This window comes from Molothrus ater, chromosome 22 (assembly GCF_012460135.2).
Source record: "Molothrus ater isolate BHLD 08-10-18 breed brown headed cowbird chromosome 22, BPBGC_Mater_1.1, whole genome shotgun sequence".
Lineage (NCBI taxonomy): Eukaryota > Metazoa > Chordata > Aves > Passeriformes > Icteridae > Molothrus > Molothrus ater.
In genome coordinates this window covers 3,843,736-3,865,118 of record NC_050499.2, presented here as the reverse complement: position 1 = coordinate 3,865,118, position 21,383 = coordinate 3,843,736, and the positions used below count along the sequence as shown (strand labels likewise).

The 21,383-nt window shown below is 51.4% G+C and overlaps 3 protein-coding genes across 4 annotated transcripts in view; 1 reads left to right on the top strand and 2 right to left on the bottom strand.

The window, feature by feature from the left end:
- The window catches only part of LOC118695708 (beta-galactosidase-1-like protein 2), a 33,694-nt gene extending 31,496 nt beyond the window's left edge, over positions 1 to 2,198 (bottom strand). For both annotated transcript variants that reach the window (XM_036397442.2, XM_036397443.2), the window contains exon 1: positions 2,079 to 2,198. In XM_036397442.2, coding sequence (XP_036253335.1) covers positions 2,079 to 2,161 — 83 coding nt within the window. In that variant the 5' untranslated portion in view covers positions 2,162 to 2,198. The remainder of the gene's footprint in view (positions 1 to 2,078) is intronic.
- Positions 2,199 to 3,799: 1,601 nt separating this feature from the next.
- Positions 3,800 to 14,840, bottom strand: ACAD8 (acyl-CoA dehydrogenase family member 8). The gene is made up of 11 exons (XM_036397548.2): positions 14,729 to 14,840; positions 12,649 to 12,749; positions 12,122 to 12,291; positions 11,353 to 11,462; positions 10,941 to 11,017; positions 10,558 to 10,695; positions 9,791 to 9,926; positions 9,592 to 9,689; positions 7,839 to 7,991; positions 5,414 to 5,516; positions 3,800 to 4,578 (listed from the first exon to the last, which is right to left on the bottom strand). Exons 1-11 carry the CDS (start codon positions 14,808 to 14,810, stop codon positions 4,526 to 4,528), a joined length of 1,221 nt encoding a protein of 406 aa, XP_036253441.1. The 5' UTR covers positions 14,811 to 14,840; the 3' UTR covers positions 3,800 to 4,525.
- A 66-nt stretch (positions 14,841 to 14,906) lies between these two features.
- THYN1 (thymocyte nuclear protein 1) lies at positions 14,907 to 20,726 on the top strand. The gene is made up of 8 exons (XM_036397549.2): positions 14,907 to 15,059; positions 16,283 to 16,366; positions 17,295 to 17,521; positions 17,968 to 18,036; positions 18,687 to 18,779; positions 19,373 to 19,468; positions 20,265 to 20,415; positions 20,498 to 20,726. Exons 2-8 carry the CDS (start codon positions 16,324 to 16,326, stop codon positions 20,542 to 20,544), a joined length of 726 nt encoding a protein of 241 aa, XP_036253442.1. The 5' UTR covers positions 14,907 to 15,059; positions 16,283 to 16,323; the 3' UTR covers positions 20,545 to 20,726.
- The last annotated feature ends 657 nt before the right edge of the window (positions 20,727 to 21,383 follow it).

Here is a 21,383-nt window from a genome sequence, read left to right as displayed (position 1 = left end):
ATAGTCTTTTTTTTTTTTTTTTTCCCTTTGTTAAAGGTTCCTGGCTTTCTTTGTCAACCTCAGCAGCCATCCCTAGGAGTGTTCCAGTCAGGCTGGATGGGGCTGGGAGCAATCTGGGATACTGGAAGTGTCCCTGCCTATGGCAGGGGTGGGACTGGGTCATCTTTAATATCCTTAATATCCTTAATATCCAACCCAAATTATAACATTCCACGATTCTGTGATTTCATCTCTGCCTCAGGGAAGTCTCTTTTGCAGAAAAACCCCAAAACAACCATTCCATTACCAACCAACCCCAGAGCAGAGACTCTGAAGTTGGATTGCATGAGTTAGGCCAGTAAGATGGAATAAGCCTCTGTAAGATGGAATGTGAAGTGCAAAATAGAGCACATGGAAAAGCCGAATCCCAAATAACTTGTGAACCAAACAGCCATGCTGCTCACACCTGTGAAACACAAACATGGCTGAAGTCCTCTCTGCAAGAGAGATTTGAAAAACCTCTCTGATTGAACACCAACCTTTGATCTTCAACCACCCCATATCCAGAGCAGCTGGGAGAAAAAGCTGGTGGAAAACAGCCAAACCAGGGGAAAAAAGGCAACAATTTCTTTGCTGATACTGAAGGATGTGCTTCAGAGGACAAGGGACTGTGCTGCTGATCCCTAAGCTCCACTGAGACCTCCAAGGGCTTTGCTGTTTATTCTGGGCTTCCTCTGGCCAGGGGAAAGTGAAAGCTCTGAGCTGCCCTGGCCCCCAGCTCCCTGCCCTGCACAGCCCCCCTGCTCACAGACCAAGGCTGAGGTAGCAGCAGCAATATCCTGTAAAACTGCTTGTTCTGCACACAGGGGTTTGTTCTGCACACAGGGATTTGTGGCTACACTCCTAGAGGAGACAGATGCTGTGCCTCCATCAGGTATCAGTTTGCAATAATCCTCCCTAAGAACCCAGGTGGCACAAATCCAAGGCCAGCTATGCAAGAATTTTGCTTCTAATTATGCAAAGATTTATTAAAGCTTTTTCCATAGCTCTGAGGATCAGGTTTACTTCCAACTATGATTTTAAGAAGGTGTTATAAAACAATCCAGCTGGCAATAAATAACTCTATTACATCTCCATACATATCCATGTGTATTTTCCAGCATGCCACTGGGAGGGACTGAGGAGTTTCTGACACCTGGAAGCCACAAACACGGGGAAAGAACATCACCCCCAGAATGAACGTGATCTAAACCACGTGGGATTCAAGCCAGAACCTCAAAATACTTCTTGATACTACTGGTGGGGTAGAGCTGCTGGTCTGGAGGGTGAAACAGGAGCAGCAGAAGGAAGAGAAGAGGTTTAGACTGGACAGGTGGGCATGGCCCATGGGTACCACACCGCTCTGGGGACACGGAGCAGGGACAGGCAGCGCCAGACCGGGGCTGCAGAGAGGGAAACAACGCCTGGGAGCCCGGAGCTGGGTGAGATGAGCCGGAGCAGCGATTGATTCGCGGAGCGCATCATCCACCAGCGCTGCGGTGATGCAAAGGCTCCCAAGGTCGGCACAGAACTGATTTATAACGAACACAGAGCTGATTTATAACACAGAGCTGATTTATAACACAGAGCTGATTTATGGCGCTGGCAGCGCGGCTTTCCCCGCCGATATTTCGGTGACGGACGGTGCGGCTATCAGGTGCAGCGCATATTTATATTTATATTTATATTTATATTTATATTTACATTTATATTTACATTTATATTTAGCTTTGCTCATTCCGCGCTCCTTCCCACGCTCCAGTTCCGCTGCAGGAATGATGGCAGCGGAGGTCTCCCATCGGAAAGGATGGGATTCTACCGAGCCTGCTCCCGCCCGGTAATTCCCCGGCAGCGCTCGGGACGCACGGACGCTAATTACGTTAATAACCGTTCTCCCGTGCACCGGCGCCGCCGATTCCATCCATGCGCAGTTCTCCCGCAGCCAGCCCCGCTGCCAGCGGCGGGGCCTGCGCCCGGCGGGCACCGACACCCGCCTCACGCCCGGCCCCGCCGCCCCCGGGGCGCGACCCCCGCGCCCCCCACCTCGCGCCGCGTCTCACCTGCGCAGCAGCAGCCACAGCACGACGAGGAGCAGCGCGACGCCCCCGAGGCGGCGCTGCCGCCGCCCCCCGCACGGCCACATGGCGGAGGGAGCGCGGCCGGGCCCCGGGAGCCCAGAACCCCGGCCCGGAGCCCCCCGCGCCCTCCGGGCCCGAACCCCCCCACCCGCCGGGCGCCGACCCAGAGCGCGCCCGCCCCGCCCGCCGCCCGCGCGCCACTGGCCCCGCCCCGCCGGACCGCCTCCCCGACTCCCATTGGCTGCCGGAGGGGCGCGCGCGGCCGAGGGGGCGGGGCGTGAGAGGGAGAGGCGCGGCCGTGAGGGAACGGCCTGAGGGGGACGGAGAGACGGACAGAGAATGGGGAGAGGGAATATGGAGAGAGAACATGGATAGAGAGACGGGACTGAGAATATGGATAGAGAGACGGAACAGAGAATATGGATAGAGAACATGGAGAGAGAGATGGGACTGAGAACATGGATAGAGAGACGGGACAGAGAATATGGATAGAGAACATGGAGAGAGAGATGGGACTGAGAACATGGATAGAGAGACGGGACTGAGAATATGGATAGAGAACATGGAGAGAGAGACGGAACAGAGAATATGGATAGAGAACATGGAGAGAGAGATGGGACTGAGAACATGGATAGAGAGACGGGACAGAGAATATGGATAGAGAACATGGATAGAGAATATGGACAGAGCTGGGACAGAGAACATGGACTAGAGAGCTGGGACAGAGAATATGGATAGAGAACATGGACAAAGAGCATGGATAGAGAACATGGACAGAGAGCTGGGACAGAAAATATGGATAGAGAGATGGGACTGAGAACATGAATAGAGAGATGGGACTGACAGCTGGGACAGAGAACATGGATGGAAAGCACTGGGAGAGAGCCCAGACTGAGAGAGAGCCCCAGGAGAGAACCCAGGCTGAGACCATGGCCAGGGACCCCTGGGAGAGGGACCCTAGGCAGGGATCCCACAGAGAGACCCACGACAGAGCCCCCCAGGAGAGAACCTGCACTGATACCCTGGACAGGGACCCGTGACAGAGATCCTGGGAGAGACCCCAGACAGATCCTCTGGGCAGAAACTCCCCATGGAGACCCTGGAGAGACTTCAGGCAGGGACCCTGGGCAGAGACCCCTCCCTGCCAGCCAGAGACCCCTCCCTGCCAGCCAGAGACCCCTTCCCACTGCCCAGAGACCCCTTCCCACTGCCCAGAGACCCCTTCCCACTGCCCAGAGACCCTCCCAGCCCAGGACACCCATCCCCTGGGCAGGCAGAGGGTCTCCCCCATGGGCAGGGGGCTGTTCCTCTTTGAGGCACTGGTATTTATCCTTTAAACTGCCCTCACTGCCCTGTGGGGCAAATTCAATGCGCAATAAAATGAGGGAGGGGACATTCAGGGCCTGCCAGCAACAGCAGGAACTGAGGTCAAACAAGTGGAAGGTGTCTGGAATGAGTTTAAGGGTTTAAGGTCCCTTCCAACCCAACCCATTCCATGATTCTGCTGCTAATCTCTGTCATCTTCCCCCTGCCAAGTACTGCTGAGAAAAAAGAGCTGGCTGACCTGAAGGGGTTAACAAAGACATTACCTAAAAAGCCCTCAAGCAGAACTATTTTGCAACGCCTACTTCAAAAATTCCCTATTGCTTCTGTTTAAACACCTGAAATACCACAGAAGGAAATTATCTTAATTTCCACTCCAGTAACATTTCCATCATTGCTTTATTGATTTCAAATCAGAGAGGAGAAAATAATTTACCAATATTTTTACTCCCCTTACATTGTTCACAGCCTCACTGATTGGAGGCCACAGAGCTCAATATTTCTGTACATAACTTTATTTTTCATTTGCACTTTTGTGTTGCAAAGGCTTCTTTAAGATTAAGCACCAAGATGTGGTGGGAATACAGAGAACAAGCAATGGCTGGGAAAAGTTTAGGAAACATCAGGAAAAGTTTGCTGGGAAAAGAGGGAGTGCTTCTAGCTAAAGGAGAGGCATCCTAGGATAAAAACCCTCTGGTTAGAGCCTGTGATCATCGGTTCCCAGGGGTGCTGTGAGCAGTTAATTCCTTCAAAATAAAGATTTCAGTGATCCCATGGGCTCACCTCTGCCTGGGATTCCCATTTCAGAGGTGAGCAGCAGCTCTGGGGTTTGTTTTGCCAAGGAGGACGTGTGGCAGGCAGGCCAGGAGCAGGGTTTGGAGACAGGGGCTTGGGTTGGCAGCTGTGATTTCTGGCTGCACAACGCCAGCCTGGCGACAGCAGCTCTGCCAGGCACGGCATGCAGCTGTGCCAGCCAGCTGGGGGTAAGGCAGGAAGGCTGTTCCCACTGGGGCATCCCCCTCTCCACTGCCAGGGACAGAGCTGGCCAGCAGGGGAGGGAAACAGGCCGGGCTGGAACACACGGAGGGATTTGAAGGCTCCTGGCTTCAGCCCTGCAGCAGATTCCTGGCCACAATCATCCTCATGACCTCGTTGGTGCCTGCAGCAGGATGGGCATGCAAAGGAAACACGGTTAAGGCATGGCCCAGTATTTTCCCCCTCAAAAGACCAAGAGAATTCTCCCCTGCTGTGCAGTTTACAGCTCTTCCCACCAGCTGAAGTGGCATTTAGGAGGGGCTGGGCCAAAACCCAACTGCCAAGGGCCAGCATATTGCTTGGGAAAGCTGCTGCTGCTTTTTATGTGAGTGTTGGGAGGCTGCAGGAGCAGGCATTGAGCAGAACTGGATTCACAGCAACATCTGAGCTCTCTGCTGTACATTTAACACATTCACCACACACAGGCTGCAAACCCACTGGGTGTAAGAAAGAGCATGTCCCTCACCAGCTACCCTGCTTGTAGGTGAGGGGATTTCAAAGCAGAGAAAACAGAATATTTAGGAGGCCAAACTGAGATTAGAAATGGCCAGATACTGTTAGAGATACAATGTCAAGGAGTGCAAACAGACCAAAATCACCGTTAGAGACATGATGTCAAGGAGTGCAAACAGACCAAAATCACAGGAGAGGAATTGTTAGGGAGAATCATCACGAGGCCAGGAGTAATGGGATGAAACTGGACAGAGGCATTGCTAACATGACAACTAAATATATTTCTCTGCTGTAAGACTCCTAAAATAGCCAGCTAAATATCTTCCTCTGCCCTCACACAGCCAGAGCTGCCGGCCAGGGCTCTCACACACGGCACACCTCATGCTCAGAGCAGAGCAGGGCTCTGAAACCCAACAATCAGACTCATGTGGGAAGGTGGGGGCCTCCAGGGGGGTTTTCCTCCCAACCCCACTGCCAACTTCACTTGTTCTAGGAGTGTCATTTACCTTCCAGGATCTGGTGCACTCTGATGTCTCGCACGAACTGCTGCACGGCGTAATCCTTCAGGTAGCCATAGCCACCGTGCATCTGCAGAGCCTGGTTACAGATCTGAGGGGATAACACTGCTCTGAAGTGACTCGTGCAGGACACAGCAGTGGCAGAAGTTCAGTAAGGGCCCAGGAATCTGGGCTCACTTTTTTTCCCTGGTCACCCAATCTCATCTCTTAAAAACGTGGTGTGACTGTCAGACCCCATCAGTGCTGCTCTCCATGCTATCATATGTCCTGTTTCACATGAAGGGTGTGTTTATGTGAACAGCAATGCCCAGAAATACCCAGGGATGGGTACAGATACCCAGGAATGGGATAGATACCCTGGGATGGGTACAGAGATGCCCAGGGATCAGAACAGACACCCACGGATGGGTACAGGTACCCAGGGATGGGTACAGGGATGCCCAAGAATGGGTACAGATACACAGGGATGGGTACAGGGATACCCAGGTATGGGTATAAATACCCAGGGATCAGTATAGACACCCAGGGATGGGTACAGATACCCAGGGATGGGTACAGAGATGCCCAGGGATGGGTACAGGGATGCCCAAGAATGGGTACAGATACACAGGAATGGGTACAGGGATACCCAGGTATGGGTATAAATACCCAGGAATGGGCACAGAGATGCCCAGGGATGGGTACAGACACCCAGGGATGGGTACAGAGATGCCCAGGGATGGGTACAGGGATACCCAAGAATGGGTATAAATACCCAGGAATGGGCACAGAGATGCCCAGGGATGGGTACAGACACCCAGTGATGGGTACAGAGATGCCCAGGGATGGGTACAGGGATACCCAAGAATGGGTATAAATACCCAGGAATGGGCACAGAGATGCCCAGGGATGGGTACAGACACCCAGCGATGGGTACAGAGATGCCCAGGGATGGGTACAGACACCCAAGGATGGGTACCGACATCCAGGGATGGGGATCTTTAGGGAATAAATTGATTTTTGTCGCATTTCTGCCGTTTGCAAACCCGAGCCGCCACCTGGCGCCACCTGGCGGCCACTCAGGGGAGGGGCAGGCAGGGCGCTGGTTTCCATGGAAACGCGACTCCGCGCGTCCTGTCCCCCAGTTTGGGATGGAAAACGGAACAACAGCAAAAATTCAAACTGCTGAGCACATAAACAGCTTCTAAATGGCACTGGGATAGGAAATGTCAAGTTCTTTTCCACCCTTCTTGCTTTCTCTTTCTGGGAACATTTTGATAAAGTAATAAAATAAGGTATTTTTCAAAGGGATAAGATAATTTTCAAAGCAATAATGTAATTTTTCAGTGGTCTAGGAAAGACCACTTCCTACCTAAGAACAATCACCCTGCAACATACAAATTTTCCTTGGAAAATAAAAATGCTCTGCTCCCTGTCCTGTCTCCCTTTTGGCCCCCCAGGAAGAACAGTGGAAAGATGTTTGAAATCTCTCAGATTAATCCTGCAGCCTCCACATGTGTTATAAAACATCCTGTCCTCAAATGAGGCTCCTGTTGGCTTTGGGTTGTGTAGTGGTTTTGGTTCACCAATTTAAAGATCTTAATCTTTAAATTAAGATTTGAGATTAAACCTTAAAATTTTAAGTTTTTTTTAAACCTTTAAAAAAATTTAAGATTTTTTTGCAAATTTAAGATTTTTCAAAGATTTAAGATTTAAATTAGTCTTAATTTAAGATTAAGATTTAATCTTAAATTTAAGATTAAATTTAAAAATAAAAAAAAAAATACAAATTTTCAGGGACAAGATCAAACTTCTCCCTGACACCCTGGGCATTAAGATTAAATTTAAGATTTGGAAAAAAAAATTAAGATGTCACTGTCATATTTTCTGAAAAATCCTCTTTGCCCAGGATTCTTCTCCTGGGAAGCTGAGAAGCCTCAGAGAGAAATGAAGACAATAATTTTCTGATTTCTTCTCATTTTTTGCTGCTTTGGAATGTGTTTGGACATTGTTTATTTACCAGCTGGTCATTATTTGATTGGTTTCATGTGCGTTGTTTTAAATTAATGACCAATCACTGTCAGGCTGTGTCGGGACTTTGGAAGAGAGTCACGAGTTATCATTATCATTCTTGTTAAGCTTTCTGTCTGTATCCTTTATTCTTTAGTATGGTTTTAGTATAGCATTAATATAATGTAATGTAATGTAATGTAATATAATGTAATGTAATATAATATAATATAATATAATATAATAATAAATTAGCTTTCTAAGAACGTGGAGTCAGACTCATTCCTCCTCCGTCTGGGGCACCTCAAATATGACACTAAGATTTTTCAGGGAGAAGATCAAAGTTCTCCCTGACACCCTGGGCATTAAGGGGGGCATCTCCAACCTTCCAAGGAGGATCCCAAGAGGAGTTTGAGGCACCTACCCCGAAGCACTCGTCGGTGGCAAAGAGCTTGGCCATGGAGCAGAGCACGGCCGCGTCCTCCCGGCCCTCCTGCAGCGCCCGAGCCGCGTTGCGCACCATCAGCCGTGCAGCCACGAGCCGGGTGGCCATCTCTGCCAGCCTGAACTGCAGGTACTGCAGAGCCACAGGAAACCCCCATCAGCACCTCACAGGGGTCTCAGCCAAGCCCTCTACTGCCAGGCAGGGCTGGGAGCCACAGCTCTATGGAGAGAGCAAACACAGCCCCACCACTGCCAGGCAGGGTAAGGAGCCACAGCTCTATAGAGAGAGCAAACACAGCCCCACCACTGCCAGGCAGGGTAAGGAGCCACAGCTCTATAGAGAGAGGCAAACACAGCCCCTCCACTGCCAGGCAGGGTAAGGAGCCACAGCTCTATAGAGAGAGGCAAACACAGCCCCTCCACTGCCAGGTAGGGCTGGGAGCCACAGCTCTATAGAGAGGCAAACACAGCCCCACCACTGCCAGGCAGGGTAAGGAGCCACAGCTCTATAGAGAGAGGCAAACACAGCCCCTCCACTGCCAGGTAGGGTAAGGAGCCACAGCTCTATAGAGGCAAACACAGCCCCACCACTGCCAGGCAGGGTAAGGAGCCACAGCACTATAGAGAGAGGCAAACACAGCCCCTCCACTGCCAGGCAGGGCTGGGAGCCACAGCTCTATAGAGAGGCAAACACAGCCCCACCACTGCCAGGCAGGGTAAGGAGCCACAGCTCTATAGAGAGGCAAACACAGCCCCACCACTGCCAGGCAGGGTAAGGAGCCACAGCTCTATGGAGAGGCAAACACAGCCCCACCAATGCCAGGCAGGGTAAGGAGCCACAGCTCTATGGAGAGAGCAAACACAGCCCCACCACTGCCAGGTAGGGCTGGGAGCCACAGCTCTATAGAGAGAGGCAAACACAGCCCCACCACCACCAGGCAGGGTAAGGAGCCACAGCTCTGTGGAGAGAGGCAAACACAGCCCCACCACTGCCAGGCAGGGTAAGGAGCCACAGCTCTAGAGAGAGAGGCAAACACAGCCCCACCACTGCCAGGCAGGGTAAGGAGCCACAGCTCTAGAGAGGGAGGCAAACACAGCCCCACCACTGCCAGGCAGGGCTGGGAGCCACAGCTCTATAGAGAGAGGTAAACTTTCCCTGGGGAAGGCTGTGAGAAGATCAGAGAAAATAATGAGAAACAATTTGTATCTCCACTTGCTGCACCTGGTGTTGTGCACGTGTGGAATGTGTTATGGGGATTTGGTTATACAAAGGGTGGTTTTGTAATTGGACACTGGATAGTGTTGGGATTGACCAATAGGATCCATCTGGATCAGACTGTCTGCAAGGGTGATGAGCTTCTTAACAAGTATACTATAATAATATAGTATAGTATAATAGTATAATATATGTTATATATTATAATATGTTATAATATATATTATAACATATTATAATATATATTATAACATATTATAATATATATTATATAATAGTATAATATAATAATAATATAGCACAGTATAACAGAATAAAGCAATTGATCAGCCTTGTGGAATCACAGAGTAAATGATTAATTATTATTACCCCGTTCAGGGGACCGCTGCTATGATGAGGGCTCAGGCCTGATACACTTCCTTAGGAAAGTGTGCTCTTGACTTCTCCAGGGAGGGCCCTGTGAGGTGAGGGATGGCCCTCCCAGCATGAGGAAGGTCAGGGCTGCTGCAGGGCTTACCTGGTTGTTGGCGAGGGGTTCCCCGAACTGCTTGCGGACAGTGAGGTGCTCCTGAGCCAGGAGAACTGAGGCGTGAGCAGCTCCTAACGAACAAGAAGCTGGTGGGAGAAGCCAAGGACACAGAGTGAAGGTGAAGCTACTTCAGACAGGCAACAGGAAGGTCCTGCCCTCCTCCCCTGGCTCTCTTTGGCTTTCTCACCAATGTTTATCCTGCCTCCGTTGAGCCCCTGCATGGCGATGCTGAATCCCTGCCCTTCAGCTCCCAGCCGGTTGCCCACAGGAACAACGCAGTCCTCAAAGATCACAGCTCGAGTTGGCTGGGAATTCCAGCCTACCTGGGAAAAAAAAAGCTCCTTCCAGACTGCTCCTGAGGAGCAGCACAGCTCCAACACAGAACCACCCAACCCCTCGGTCTCACCGCCAAGCTGCCACAAAGCACCCGTGGCCTGCATGGCTTGGCCTCAGTGTGGAAATTGGAATGGGTGTTTTTGAGAAGAGGCACAAATCCAGTGATCTTGATTTTCCTGAGACTAAAATCCTTCACTTACCAAAGGGATGGGTATTGGGCAAACTTCACCACTTGGTGAAACCATGACAGTTTGGGACTACAATCCCATCCATGGAGAGATCCCTAATGCTTTTCACAGAAAAGCTCATTGGGACCACAGGACACAGCCTCAAGCTGTGCAGGGGAGGCTCAGATTGGACATCAGGAAGAATTTCTCCATGGAAAAGGCTGTCAGGCATTGGAATGGGCTGTCCAAGGAGGTATTTGAGTGACCACCCCTGCAGGTGTTTAAGGAATGCCTGGATGTGGCACTCAGTGCTCTGGCTGACAAGGAGGATCAGTCACAGGCTGGACTCAATGGTCTTGGAGGTCTTTCCAATCCTGATGCTTCTGTGGTTCTGTGATCTCTGTCCTGCACTTCCCTCAGGCACACAGGAAGCACAACCCAAGCCTCTTACCTTCTTCTCCTTCTTGCCAAAGCTGAGCCCTGGCATTCCCTTCTCCAGCACGAGGCAGGAGATGCCCTTGGGGCCTGGGCCCCCTGTGCGACACATGACCACGTACACATCGGTGTCACCTCCCCCGCTGATGAAGGCCTGCAGGAGGGCACAACAAGAAAAGTGAGGCTTTTTTGGGGGGGGGGGGGGGTTGCAAACTATCCCTGAGCCCACAGCAGCAGCTGGCAGGGTACAGAAATGGAGAGGCAAAGAGCCCACAGCCAGAGGCGTTCAGGGACCCAGCTGGTGAAAGCTCTGCAGAGCACGTCTTGCCTTGGGAGAATGCACAGAGGTGAGGAGACAGCAGGAATGGGAAGGACAGTTTAGCAGGAGCAAAGAGGTACCTTGGAGCCATTCAAGACGTAGGTGTCCCCTTTCCTCTGAGCTGAGGTCAGCAGGGAAGCTGCATCACTGCCACTCCCTGTTTGAGAAGCAAGGAAGCAGCCAGTGAAGCAGAAGGTCCAGAGCCTACAAAATCTCCCTGGGACCATACCCTGACACCTGAGTTTGTACCACAAGCATCTCAGCAATCATCATCTGCCTCTCCTCAACTTCACAAAATGAATATGGAAAGAAACGTTTCACCTGCAGCCCTTTGCAATGTTCATGTGCAGTTAAAGAGAGAGGAGATGTCCTGGTTGAGGATGCTCACCTGGCTCAGTCAGGACCTTTGGTCACCTGGCTCAGTCAGGACCTTTGCAAGGTTCATGTGCAGTTAAAGAGAGAGGAGGAGATGTCCTGCTTGAGGATGCTCACCTGGCTCAGTCAGGCAGTAAGAGGCAAACTTTTCCATGCTACAGAGAGATGGGCAGAACCTGTGCCGCTGCTCCTCGTTGCCAAAGGTGTCGATCATCCAAACACACATGCTGGGGTGGGAGACAAGGAGCAGCATTCAGGATTGAACATAGGTTGGACAAGAACATCCCTGGCTGAACAGAGGAAAGCTCCACAGAGCTGAGCCACAAGCCCTGAGGCCTGAAAATGTTATTGTTACACCTTCCATTCACCACAGACTCACTGCCCTGTGGAACAGCAGGTTCTGTTTAAGAGCCTCAGTCTCCTCTCCATGAGCCCTGCTCCCTCTCCAGGAAACTGCACCTGAAGAACGAGCAGCATCACTGCAGCTCTCTGTGCCAAGTGACCTGTCACTGGACATGTCTCTACAAGCAGGACAGCCCTGGGGTCAGGTGGTGCCTCTGGGCTCTGTCACAGCATGGCTGAGGCACAAAAGCTTTTTCCAGGCAGGTTACTATCTATAGAAAGCTTAAGTGGCAGGGCAGAGAACAAAATCCAGAACTTAATCCTATCTTGCATGCCACAAAGCTAAAATTACTTCTTGGTGGCATCTCAGTCCTTGTGGCCTATTTGTTTACTGCCATCCAGGGATCCTCACAGGGATGTGTGTACTCGAGGTCAGCACTTAAATATATAAATAATGAGCAGCAGCCAGGGAGTGCCTCCAGCTGGATTTAGAGCCCACAGAGCAGCCAGGCTGACACCATCCACCCTGCACAGACAGACTCACTTGTGGATGCTCATGTAAGCAGTGGTGCTGGTACATCCTGTTGCCAGAGCTTCAAAGATGATGGAGGTGTCAAGCCGTGACAATCCAGAGCCACCAACATCTGGTTTCACGTAGATCCCACCAAATCCCAGCTGGGCTGCCTTCCTCATCGTTTCCACAGGGAATATTTCCTGTTGGGGCAGGAGAGATATCCCAATGAATATTCAGGATTAGTTCAGTCCCTTTGGGTAGCCTTGGGTTTGAGTCCCACTGTCCTGCAGAGTTTAAGACAGCTGGGTGAGTCAAAGAAGAGCTGGTACCAACACAGACACATTCCATCTTCAGCAGTGAATCCAGGATCCAGGTGATTGAATAACCTGGCTGGGAAAGCTTCAAGGTGTTTCTGATGACTTCCCCTTCCCCAGCTACAGCAGCAGCTTCAATGACAACCCCCAGAGCTACTGCAGGAACCCTCAGTGAGACCCATGGGTCACAATGTCCTAAGGGAGGAAAAAGGGAGCAGTGCAACCCTGGTGAGGCTGTCCTACCTTCTCATCCCACTCGGCCATGTAAGGAGCCATCTCCTTCGCAGCAAAATCAAGGGCAACTTTCTGGAATTCCTTCTGATCCTCAGTGAGTCCCGTGGATGCTAGAAAAGCAGCAAGAGATGAGAACACGTGTCTGTTGAGGGAAAGCAGCACAACCACCTTGTCTACACCCCAAACAATTTCAAGGTGCCCCTTAACATTAACTCACAAACAGTTCAGGGTCTCTGCTGCAGAGACCATTTCTCTGTTCCTCAGGAATACAATGAACTGTGCTGAGAGCAGGGGGCTTTGGGAGGGGCTTTCTTGGGACAAAACAAATCCAAGATCCCAGCTGGCTCTGTCTGCTCCGTGCTAACTACATTAGAAAGCCAGGACAGGGACCACAGTCACTCCATCTCACTAAGTCTGTGATAAAGAAATCTGAGGGAGCAGTGCTGGGACTTTAAAGAAAGGAGATTGGAAGCAAATAATACAGCAGCCCTTTGGAAACAGCATCTAAAGCTTTAGTTAGGTTCTGCATTGAAAACCTGCTTCACTGACACATAGATCCAACATTGTTTTGGTTGTTCCTCTCCTGAAATTCACAGCTATGCTGCAGCCTCAATTTTTAATGTTGCTACATTTAGACATCGAAGCAATTCATCTGCAAAGTGTCCTGGAACCAGAATGGTTTGGATTGGAAGGGACCCTAAGGACCATCTTGTTCCAACCACCTGACATCTTCTATGAGACTAAGCCTGTCCAACCTGGCCTTGAGCACTGCCAGGGATGGGGCATCCACAACTTCTGGCCAACCTGTGCCAGCTGGAATTCTGCCTGAAGAATTTCTTCCTAGTATCTAACCTGAATCTCTCCTCTTTTAGCTTAAATCCATTCCCCCTTACCCTATCAGTCTGCCTATATAAAAAACCACTTTCCTTCTTTTTAAAAATCCCTCTTCTTTTGAGAGATACTCTTGATTCACTATCAAATCTGAAAAACCGTGAAAACCTAGGTAAGGGAAGGACATGGAGATGTCACTATAGGATATGAAACAACATGAGCGCACACACCACTGCTCTTAAGGTGAAGAAAAAGGGAGTTTATTTTCTGACTCTAGCATTTATAGTTTTCTAAAAGAGACAGTGGATTGGAGAGTGAAGTGCTCCCTCTCCAATGACACTAGACAAACTAACAGTTTATCAAATTTCTTTTCTTCTATAAAAGAAAATGCAAAACAATAAGTTATTTACAGAAAGTATGTGAGAAATTTTACTGCAAAAATGCAAACGTTAAAAAGTTTAAAAAATCTTTAAAAAATCAGAGCAACATGGAGAGGGATGGACCTTCCTTGTGGGCTTTTTCTTACTATTGAGCACGGTCTAAAGAGGTAAAAGGAGGGACATGGAGAGGGATGGACCTTTCCTTCCAGGCTCTGTCCCACTGCTGAGCATGGTGTAAAGAGGTAAAAGGAGGGACAGGGAGAGGGATGGACCTTTCCTTCCAGGCTCTGTTTCACTGCTGAGCATGGTGTAAAGAGGTAAAAGGAGGGACAGGGAGAGGGATGGACCTTTCCTTCCGTTCTGTCCCACTACTGAGCACGGTCTAACAAGGCAGAAGGAGGGACAGGGAGAGGGAAAGACCTTTGCTTGTGGGTTCTGTCCCACTGCTGAGCACGGTCTAACAAGGCAGAAGGAGGGACAAGGAGAAGGATGGACCTTTCCTTACAGGCTCTGTTTCACTGCTGAGCACAGTATAACAAGGCAGAAGGAGGGACAGGGAGAGGGCAAGACCTTTCCTTGTGGGCTCTGTCCCACTGCTGAGCACGGTCCAAAGAGGTAAAAGGAGGGACAGGGAGAGGGAAAGACCTTTCCTTGCGGGTTCTGTCCCACTGCCAGGCACCCTCTGCGCGTGTCCGCGCCCGCACTGCCCTGACCGGGAGCAGGACCCGGGGAGGAGGGACACGGGGAGCGGTGACACACGGAGCAGTGACACGAACAGCTGGGAACATCCCTCCGGGCGGGGACAGGACCCGGGGGCCACCGACCCGCCGTCCATCATGTCCCCCAGCCCGCCTCCCCCAGGCCGGGCAGCTCCTTACGGTCGATGCAGGACGCGATCCCCCGGCGCCCCAGCAGCAGCCGCGCCGCCGCCCGCGGGGCCGCTCGCCACGCCATGGCCATGGCCGTGCGGGGCCGCTCCGCTTCCCGGCTCCTGCCGGCTCCTGCCGGGGCAGGCTGGGAGCTGTAGTCCTGTCCCCGGCACCGCCCGCCCGGGCGGGGAGGGAGCGAGGGGAGCCGGCCCTGCCCCGGCCTTTGCATAGCGGGCACCGCTTCCGAGCGCGCTTCCTCCTCCTCCTCCTCCTCCTCCCCGCCCGGCACCGCCAGCATCCTCATCGCCCCGAGCAGGACCGGCGGCAGCGGCCCGGGCTGGTGAGCGGCAGCTCGGAGGGCTGGCAAGGAGGGAGGGAGGAAGGGGAAAGCTTGGCATAGAAGGCGGAAAAGTTGATGCCGGCCGGCCTGGCAGGAGGCAGCGGGCTCGGAGCCGTGCGAGTGCTGCTGGCAGAGGGGGCAGGGGATGGGCCGGCCGGCCCGAGCCTCTCCCGGAACCCCGGGGTCCGCAGGGCTGGGAGGGACCTGGGCGTCAGCGGTGAACCCCCCTGGCCGGGCACGGCCACCTGCGGCCAGGTGCGTTTGGCGCTCTGCAGGGAAGGGGCCGCTCCCGAGGGACGCGGGCGAGCCCGGCCAGGGGCAGAGCCCAGGCAGAGCCCGGGCAGGGGCAGGAAGAGCCCGGGCAGGGGCAGGCAGAGCCCGGGCAGGGGCAGGCAGAGCCCAGGCAGGGGCAGGCAAAGCCCGGGCAGGGGCAGAGCCCAGGCAGGGGCAGAGCCCGGGCAGGGGCGGGCAGGGGCAGGCAGAGCCCAGGCAAGGGCAGAGCCCAGGCAGAGCCCGGATAGCGGCAGGCAGAGCCCAGACAGATCCTGGCCAGAGGCAGGCAGAGCCCGGGCAGAGCCCAGGCAGGGGCGGGCAGAGCCCAGGCAGGCGCAGGCAGAGCCCGGGCAGATCCTGGCCAGAGGCAGGCAGAGGCAGGCAGAGCCCGAAGCCACAGGCAGAGCCCGAAGCCACAGGCAGAGCCCAGCAGAGCCCAGCAGAGCCCAGGCAGGCGCAGGCAGAGCCCGGGCAGATCCTGGCCAGAGGCAGGCAGAGGCAGGCAGAGCCCGAAGCCACAGGCAGAGCCCGAAGCCGCAGGCAGAGCCCAGCAGAGCCCAGGCAGGGGCAGGCAGAGCCCGAAGCCGCAGGCAGAGCCCAGCAGAGCCCGGGCAGAGCCCAGGCAGCCGGGGCGAGGCTGGGCTGAGCCCTGGGGAGCAGCACAGCTCCTGTGCCAAAGGCAGAGAGGGCCCGCGCTCTGCCCACGCACCTTGGGGATTGCCTGGGTACAGCAGCGATCCAGCCCTGCTGCTGGTGTCCATCAGGGCTCCAGGGTGCGGTCCCCAAGCCCTGCCAGCATTCACACTGATAGAGGAAGTGGCTGAGCTCAAGGAAAGATTTATTTGCTCTCCACTCGCCCTGCAGCGCTCGCAGCTCCCTGCCTCAGCCGTCTGTACTCTTTTCAGCCGCCTGGAGCAGCAGTAATTCCTCCTCCTTCTCTCGTCCATCAGGTGCTTCTCAGTGAAGAGAAGATAATTCAGAGAGACCAGAGATGCCTTGGCCGAGCAGAAAGAGAGACAAAGGAGCAGTAGCAGGTCTGTGCTGACATCCTGACTGATTTAGCACCTCTCATTTGAGGTTCAGGCCATAGTGAAACTACAGGCAGCCGTGCTAACCGTCTGTCTTTCACAGGCAGTGTCTTACAGACAGCATTTCCTGTGCCAAATGGGCTGAGCACCCGAGCGTGACTGAGACAAGCCTGCTAGGTGTGTGATAAGGACAGTGATGTATTCTCAGCACAAGGGGCTTAGGAAATGGAATTCAGGCCCATTTTTGCACAGCAGAGTTGGTCAGTCAGAGTACCCCCAGTGCAGTGCCAGGAAACTGATGTGGTACCAGCTGCAAAGACAAAAAGCAAGAAAATGGCACTGGAGGCATAATGATGTGGTGTTTAAAGTACAAGATGAAAAAACTGCACATCTGTGCCACTCATCTGCTTGATCCACTCCAGCAAATAACCACATTTTTATCCTTTAATCACTTCTTAATAACTGGGGCCTTTTTGTCTGTGTCCTGAAGAAACAAAGGATCCCTTCTGAACAGGTAGTTCAGTGGAGGTTAAGCTAAGATTTCCAGCTCCTGCAGGAATTGAAATAGTTTGGTTTGCTTGGTGAATGTTCCTCTTACCAGATTCACCTAAGTCTGCTTTGTTGCCTGGAGCTGATTTCTCAGCAATTAATTAAAAAAATTCAACTACACTTCATGTGGGCAAACATGGTCTATCCTGAGGTCTTTTTATTACTAACTGGGAGTATTAAACTACATTTTTGCAGACCCAAAAACAATCTCCTTATTTCAGATGCAAATTAGAAATACTCAGAATCATTGGTGCATAATGCTGCTACCTTACCCTGAGCACCTGGGGTGCCCCAAGCTCCTGCTGCAGTCAAATGTGTGAAACCAGCTTGGACAACTAAAAATATTTTTTGAAACAAAATGTGTTTTATCTCAATGTCTTTTAAGATAAAAAAGAGCCTGATGCTAAAATTGCCAAAACTGAGAAGGAGACCTCGGATAAGGAGGAAGAAGAGAAGTCTGCAAAACCTCCAGCTGGGAGCTCCAAGTCAGGATGGAAGAACTGGAAGAAAAAAGAATCAGAGTCTGGTGGGGAGGAAAGCAAGATCACATATTGTCACTGGCTGCTGAAATCAGAACCTGAGAGCAGGCTGGAGAAGGGGGTGGATGTGAAGGTGAGCACTGGCACCCCCTCACTCAGCAAAGGACAGCAGCAGGGCCACTCCTGCCCACCTTTAGTCCCAGATGCTGAGGGACAACATCAGGAAACTCGGGTTGCTTTATCCTCTCAAAACCCATTTGTCCTCCTGGAAACAGAAAAACAAAATGTTCTTGTCCAAGGTGACAACCTTGGGGTTTCATACATGTAATACAAGAGGAAATCAGCTCCTCAGCATGCTTGGCTGCTGGTCACAGGAGCAGCATCTATTTCAGACTCTGCCTTTTCACTGCTGCTTTGTAAAGGTTTTTCTGTAGGCCCTGTGGGAGATAAAAATTGTGTCAGGTTTGTGCTATAATTGAAGGAGCTGCTAGCAACAAACGCTTAGGCTCAGTGCAGACAATGACACTGTAAAGATCAGAATGCTCCTGAATGAATGTTTATTTTCATTTCATTTGGCAGTTCAGCGTTGACGACTTGAAAGCTCAGCCTAATCAGACAACCTGCTGGGATGGAGTAAGGAACTACCAGGTAAGAAGCACATGGGGGCACTGAAATAGCAGTAGAAGAAGGTGGCTCTGCCCACAGCTTGTTCCTGTGCCTGAAGCATTTCCTCTTGCGGCACCCTGCCTGTTCATGCAGGTGCATTTTGGCAGGGACCTGAAGTCAGCTCTTGCTTAGTGGCCTCAAGGTCAGAGGTAGATTCAGGCTGGTGAATATTCTGTCAAATCACCCAGTTTTTCTTTCACTTAGACCAACCTTTGGTACCTCACAGCAAGTCTGTACTTACCCAAATCCTCTGTCAGTGCACAGCTTTCTGTTCCAAAGGAATTCCACGTGTGTTCCCCTGCTGTGTACGATGCCTGTGCTGTATAGGATTCCCTGTTCCCCTACACATGATCTGCTCTGAATTGTTTGCTGACAGCTCTCCTGGGCAAGGGTGGCTGAGCTGTTGAATTCCCACACACTTTCTGACCAACAGGAGCTTGCTCTTCAGCCTTGTTTTGACTTTATTTAATTCCAACACAAAACCATCTCTATGACAACTGTAGGAAACATTATCTGAGTAATTCTGAAGCACATCTACCTCTCCTCTTGTTGGTTCCTGCTCTTGGCTGCTTCTAATGAAGCCCTGAGAGCTTGATGGAAAGAGCTGAAAGTCTCTTGTTTACTCCTGACAGGCAAGGAATTTCCTGAGATCCATGAAACTTGGGCAGCAGGCCTTCTTCTACCACAGTAACTGCAAAGAGCCTGGCATTGTGGCCCTTGTCAAGGTGAGTGTCTCTGTTTTGGGGAGAAGTGATAAGGAATGGATTATCAAGCAGCTCACTGCTTGTGTCTCAGCACCAAAGAGTGCAGGAGTTGTCCAGTGAGAGCAGGGAGTGAGCCCAGGACACCTCAGCTCAGCACTGCAGGGCTGACTCAGCCATGTGTCCCCAGAGAGATGGAACCACGCTGTGCTGTTTTCCTGCTGACATTTCGGGGCACTCCCAGCCAAGCCAAGTGCTGTTCCACACTCTGTTCCAGTCTGACTCACTCCATTCTAGTCAGCAGAGCCCACAAGGCAGTAGACTAAAACCAGGGCACAGAGCAGCTTTTTCTTTAAGAGCAGAATTCATCACAAAGATCAGCAGCAGCTACCCAGTTTTCCTCTGCTGCATTTCCTTCCACGCTGATCTCCAGCAGGTGATGCTGCACTCACTGTTCTGCACTTCTTCCACCCAAGAAATGTAAAGGAAACTGTTAGAATGGAGTTCAGGGAAAGCAAGGCTGATTTTTCACCAGGATTACTCTCTGTCACATCTCATGCCCTTTGCTGGCAGGTGTTTTGAACTGATGGAAACTTTCCTCTCCCCTTCTGCTTCAGATTGTGAAGGAGGCGTACCCTGATCACACACAGTTTGATCAGAAGGATCCTCATTATGACTCCACCAGCAGAAAAGAGAACCCCAAATGGTCCATGGTAATGTATTCCATTAAATACAGCCCTGTGTGCAAGCCAAGAGAAGGGAGAAGGCTCTTTGCATCATATTAAAAATCTTAAGCTTCTGTCCTGGCCTTGCTGCCTTTTTCTCTCTCAAGAGAAAATTCAATCCTATTTTCTCTGCTTTTTCCCCAATCCCTTCCAGGAGGCTGCCAAAATATATCTCCCTAAATTTTCATATCTTGGCTGCAGAGCTGGCCTCTCTTCCTTTTCATATCTTGGCTGCAGAGTTGGCCTCCACACATGGCAGAACCCTGAGTTAGAAAAATGAGCTAAGAGCCACTGTCAGTGCACAGCGAGCAAAGCTGCAGTTTTGAGGCACATTAGATTGATTGTAGGGTGTTCATGTAGGGTGTTCATGTAGGGTGTTCATGGGCTGCCTACATCCCACATCTGAATTTTGCATTGTTTGTGACTTGCTGCTGCACAGTGCCAACAAATCACCTGCAGAACCCTGAGTTAGAAAAATGAGCTAAGAGCCACTGTCAGTGCACAGCGAGCAAAGCTGCAGTTTTGAGGCACATTAGATTGTAGGGAAGGGAGTGTTCATGGGCTGCCTACATCCCACATCTGAACTTTGCATTGTCTGTGACTTGCTGCTGCACAGTGCCAACAAATCACCTGCCACAAATACTGGGAAGCTCTTTCAGCCTTCAGCAAGGCAAAGTCAGTGCACATCAGTCACTTCCTACAGCTCCAAATCTTTACCCCTCAAATATTCTACGGGCTGTGGAGGCTGTGTGCCTGTCCAAGCTGCTGCTGCCCTCCCTTGCAGGTGGATGTGCAGTTTGTGAGGATGACCAAGCGCTTCATCCCCCTGGCTGAGATCAAGGCTCACCACCTGGCACACAAGGCAGACGGGGGCCCCCTCAAGGACATGATGCTCTTCAGCAGGCAGCGTCTGTCCATCCAGCCCCTGACACAAGGTGAGAACCTCCCAGGACTCTTCATTCCCTCGCTCAGGGCAAGCTGCAAGTCCCATTTATGGCTTTTCCTTCCTTACCACAGAGGAGTTTGATTTTGTCTTGAGCCTGGAAGAGGAAAAGCCACATTAAAGCAGCACAGCTCCCACCCAGCCTGCTGATGCCTCCTCCTCCACCAGCACAACTCTCAAGTTCACCTGCTCAAGCACAGCACCACGAACATGCCACCACAAGACCTGCAGCCACACGTCCCTTCCCTCGACACACTGTTATTTTTGCTTATTTTTTCAATAAATAAAGCCTTTTGGAATCAACTGCAGCTACTTGGGTTTAAGTAGTAGGAAAATCTGCAATTCATCTCTTGAGGAAGAAACAGGTACATCTTCTTTGTTTAGTTTGGGGTCTAGTGCAGCTCCATGTACTGCAGAGGGACATTTTTCTGCAGGAAGGAATCCCTGAGTTCTGTCTAGAACCAGAAAATTTAGAATCATTGAATAGCCTGGGCTGGAAGAGACCTTAAAATCATCTCATTCCACCCCTTACCTTGGGCAGGGACATTTTCCACTATCCCAGGGTGCTCCAAGCTCTGTCCAGCCTGGCTTTGGACACTTCCAGGGATGTGGCAGCCACACAATCAGGAGGAATTTCTCCCCAACATCCCATCTAAACTATTTTCTGTCAGTTTGAAGCCTTTCCCCCTCCTCCTGCCAGTGCATGCTGTTGTAAACAGTCTCTCTGGAGATGGACACACAAAGCAGATCACAGTGAACTTCCTGCAGGTACAAAAGTTCCCATGTTATTTTAGTTCTGACATCAGGGAAATGGAAGAAAATAAAGCCAGCCTGCTAATTTTTAAGCCACATGGGTCCTCCACCAGCACAGCTGCCAAGCAGTGACACAGCTTAAAGAAAGACCAAGGATTTATAAAGATAACAAAGGACAAACTCCTCCAGCATGTTTGAGAGCTGCAC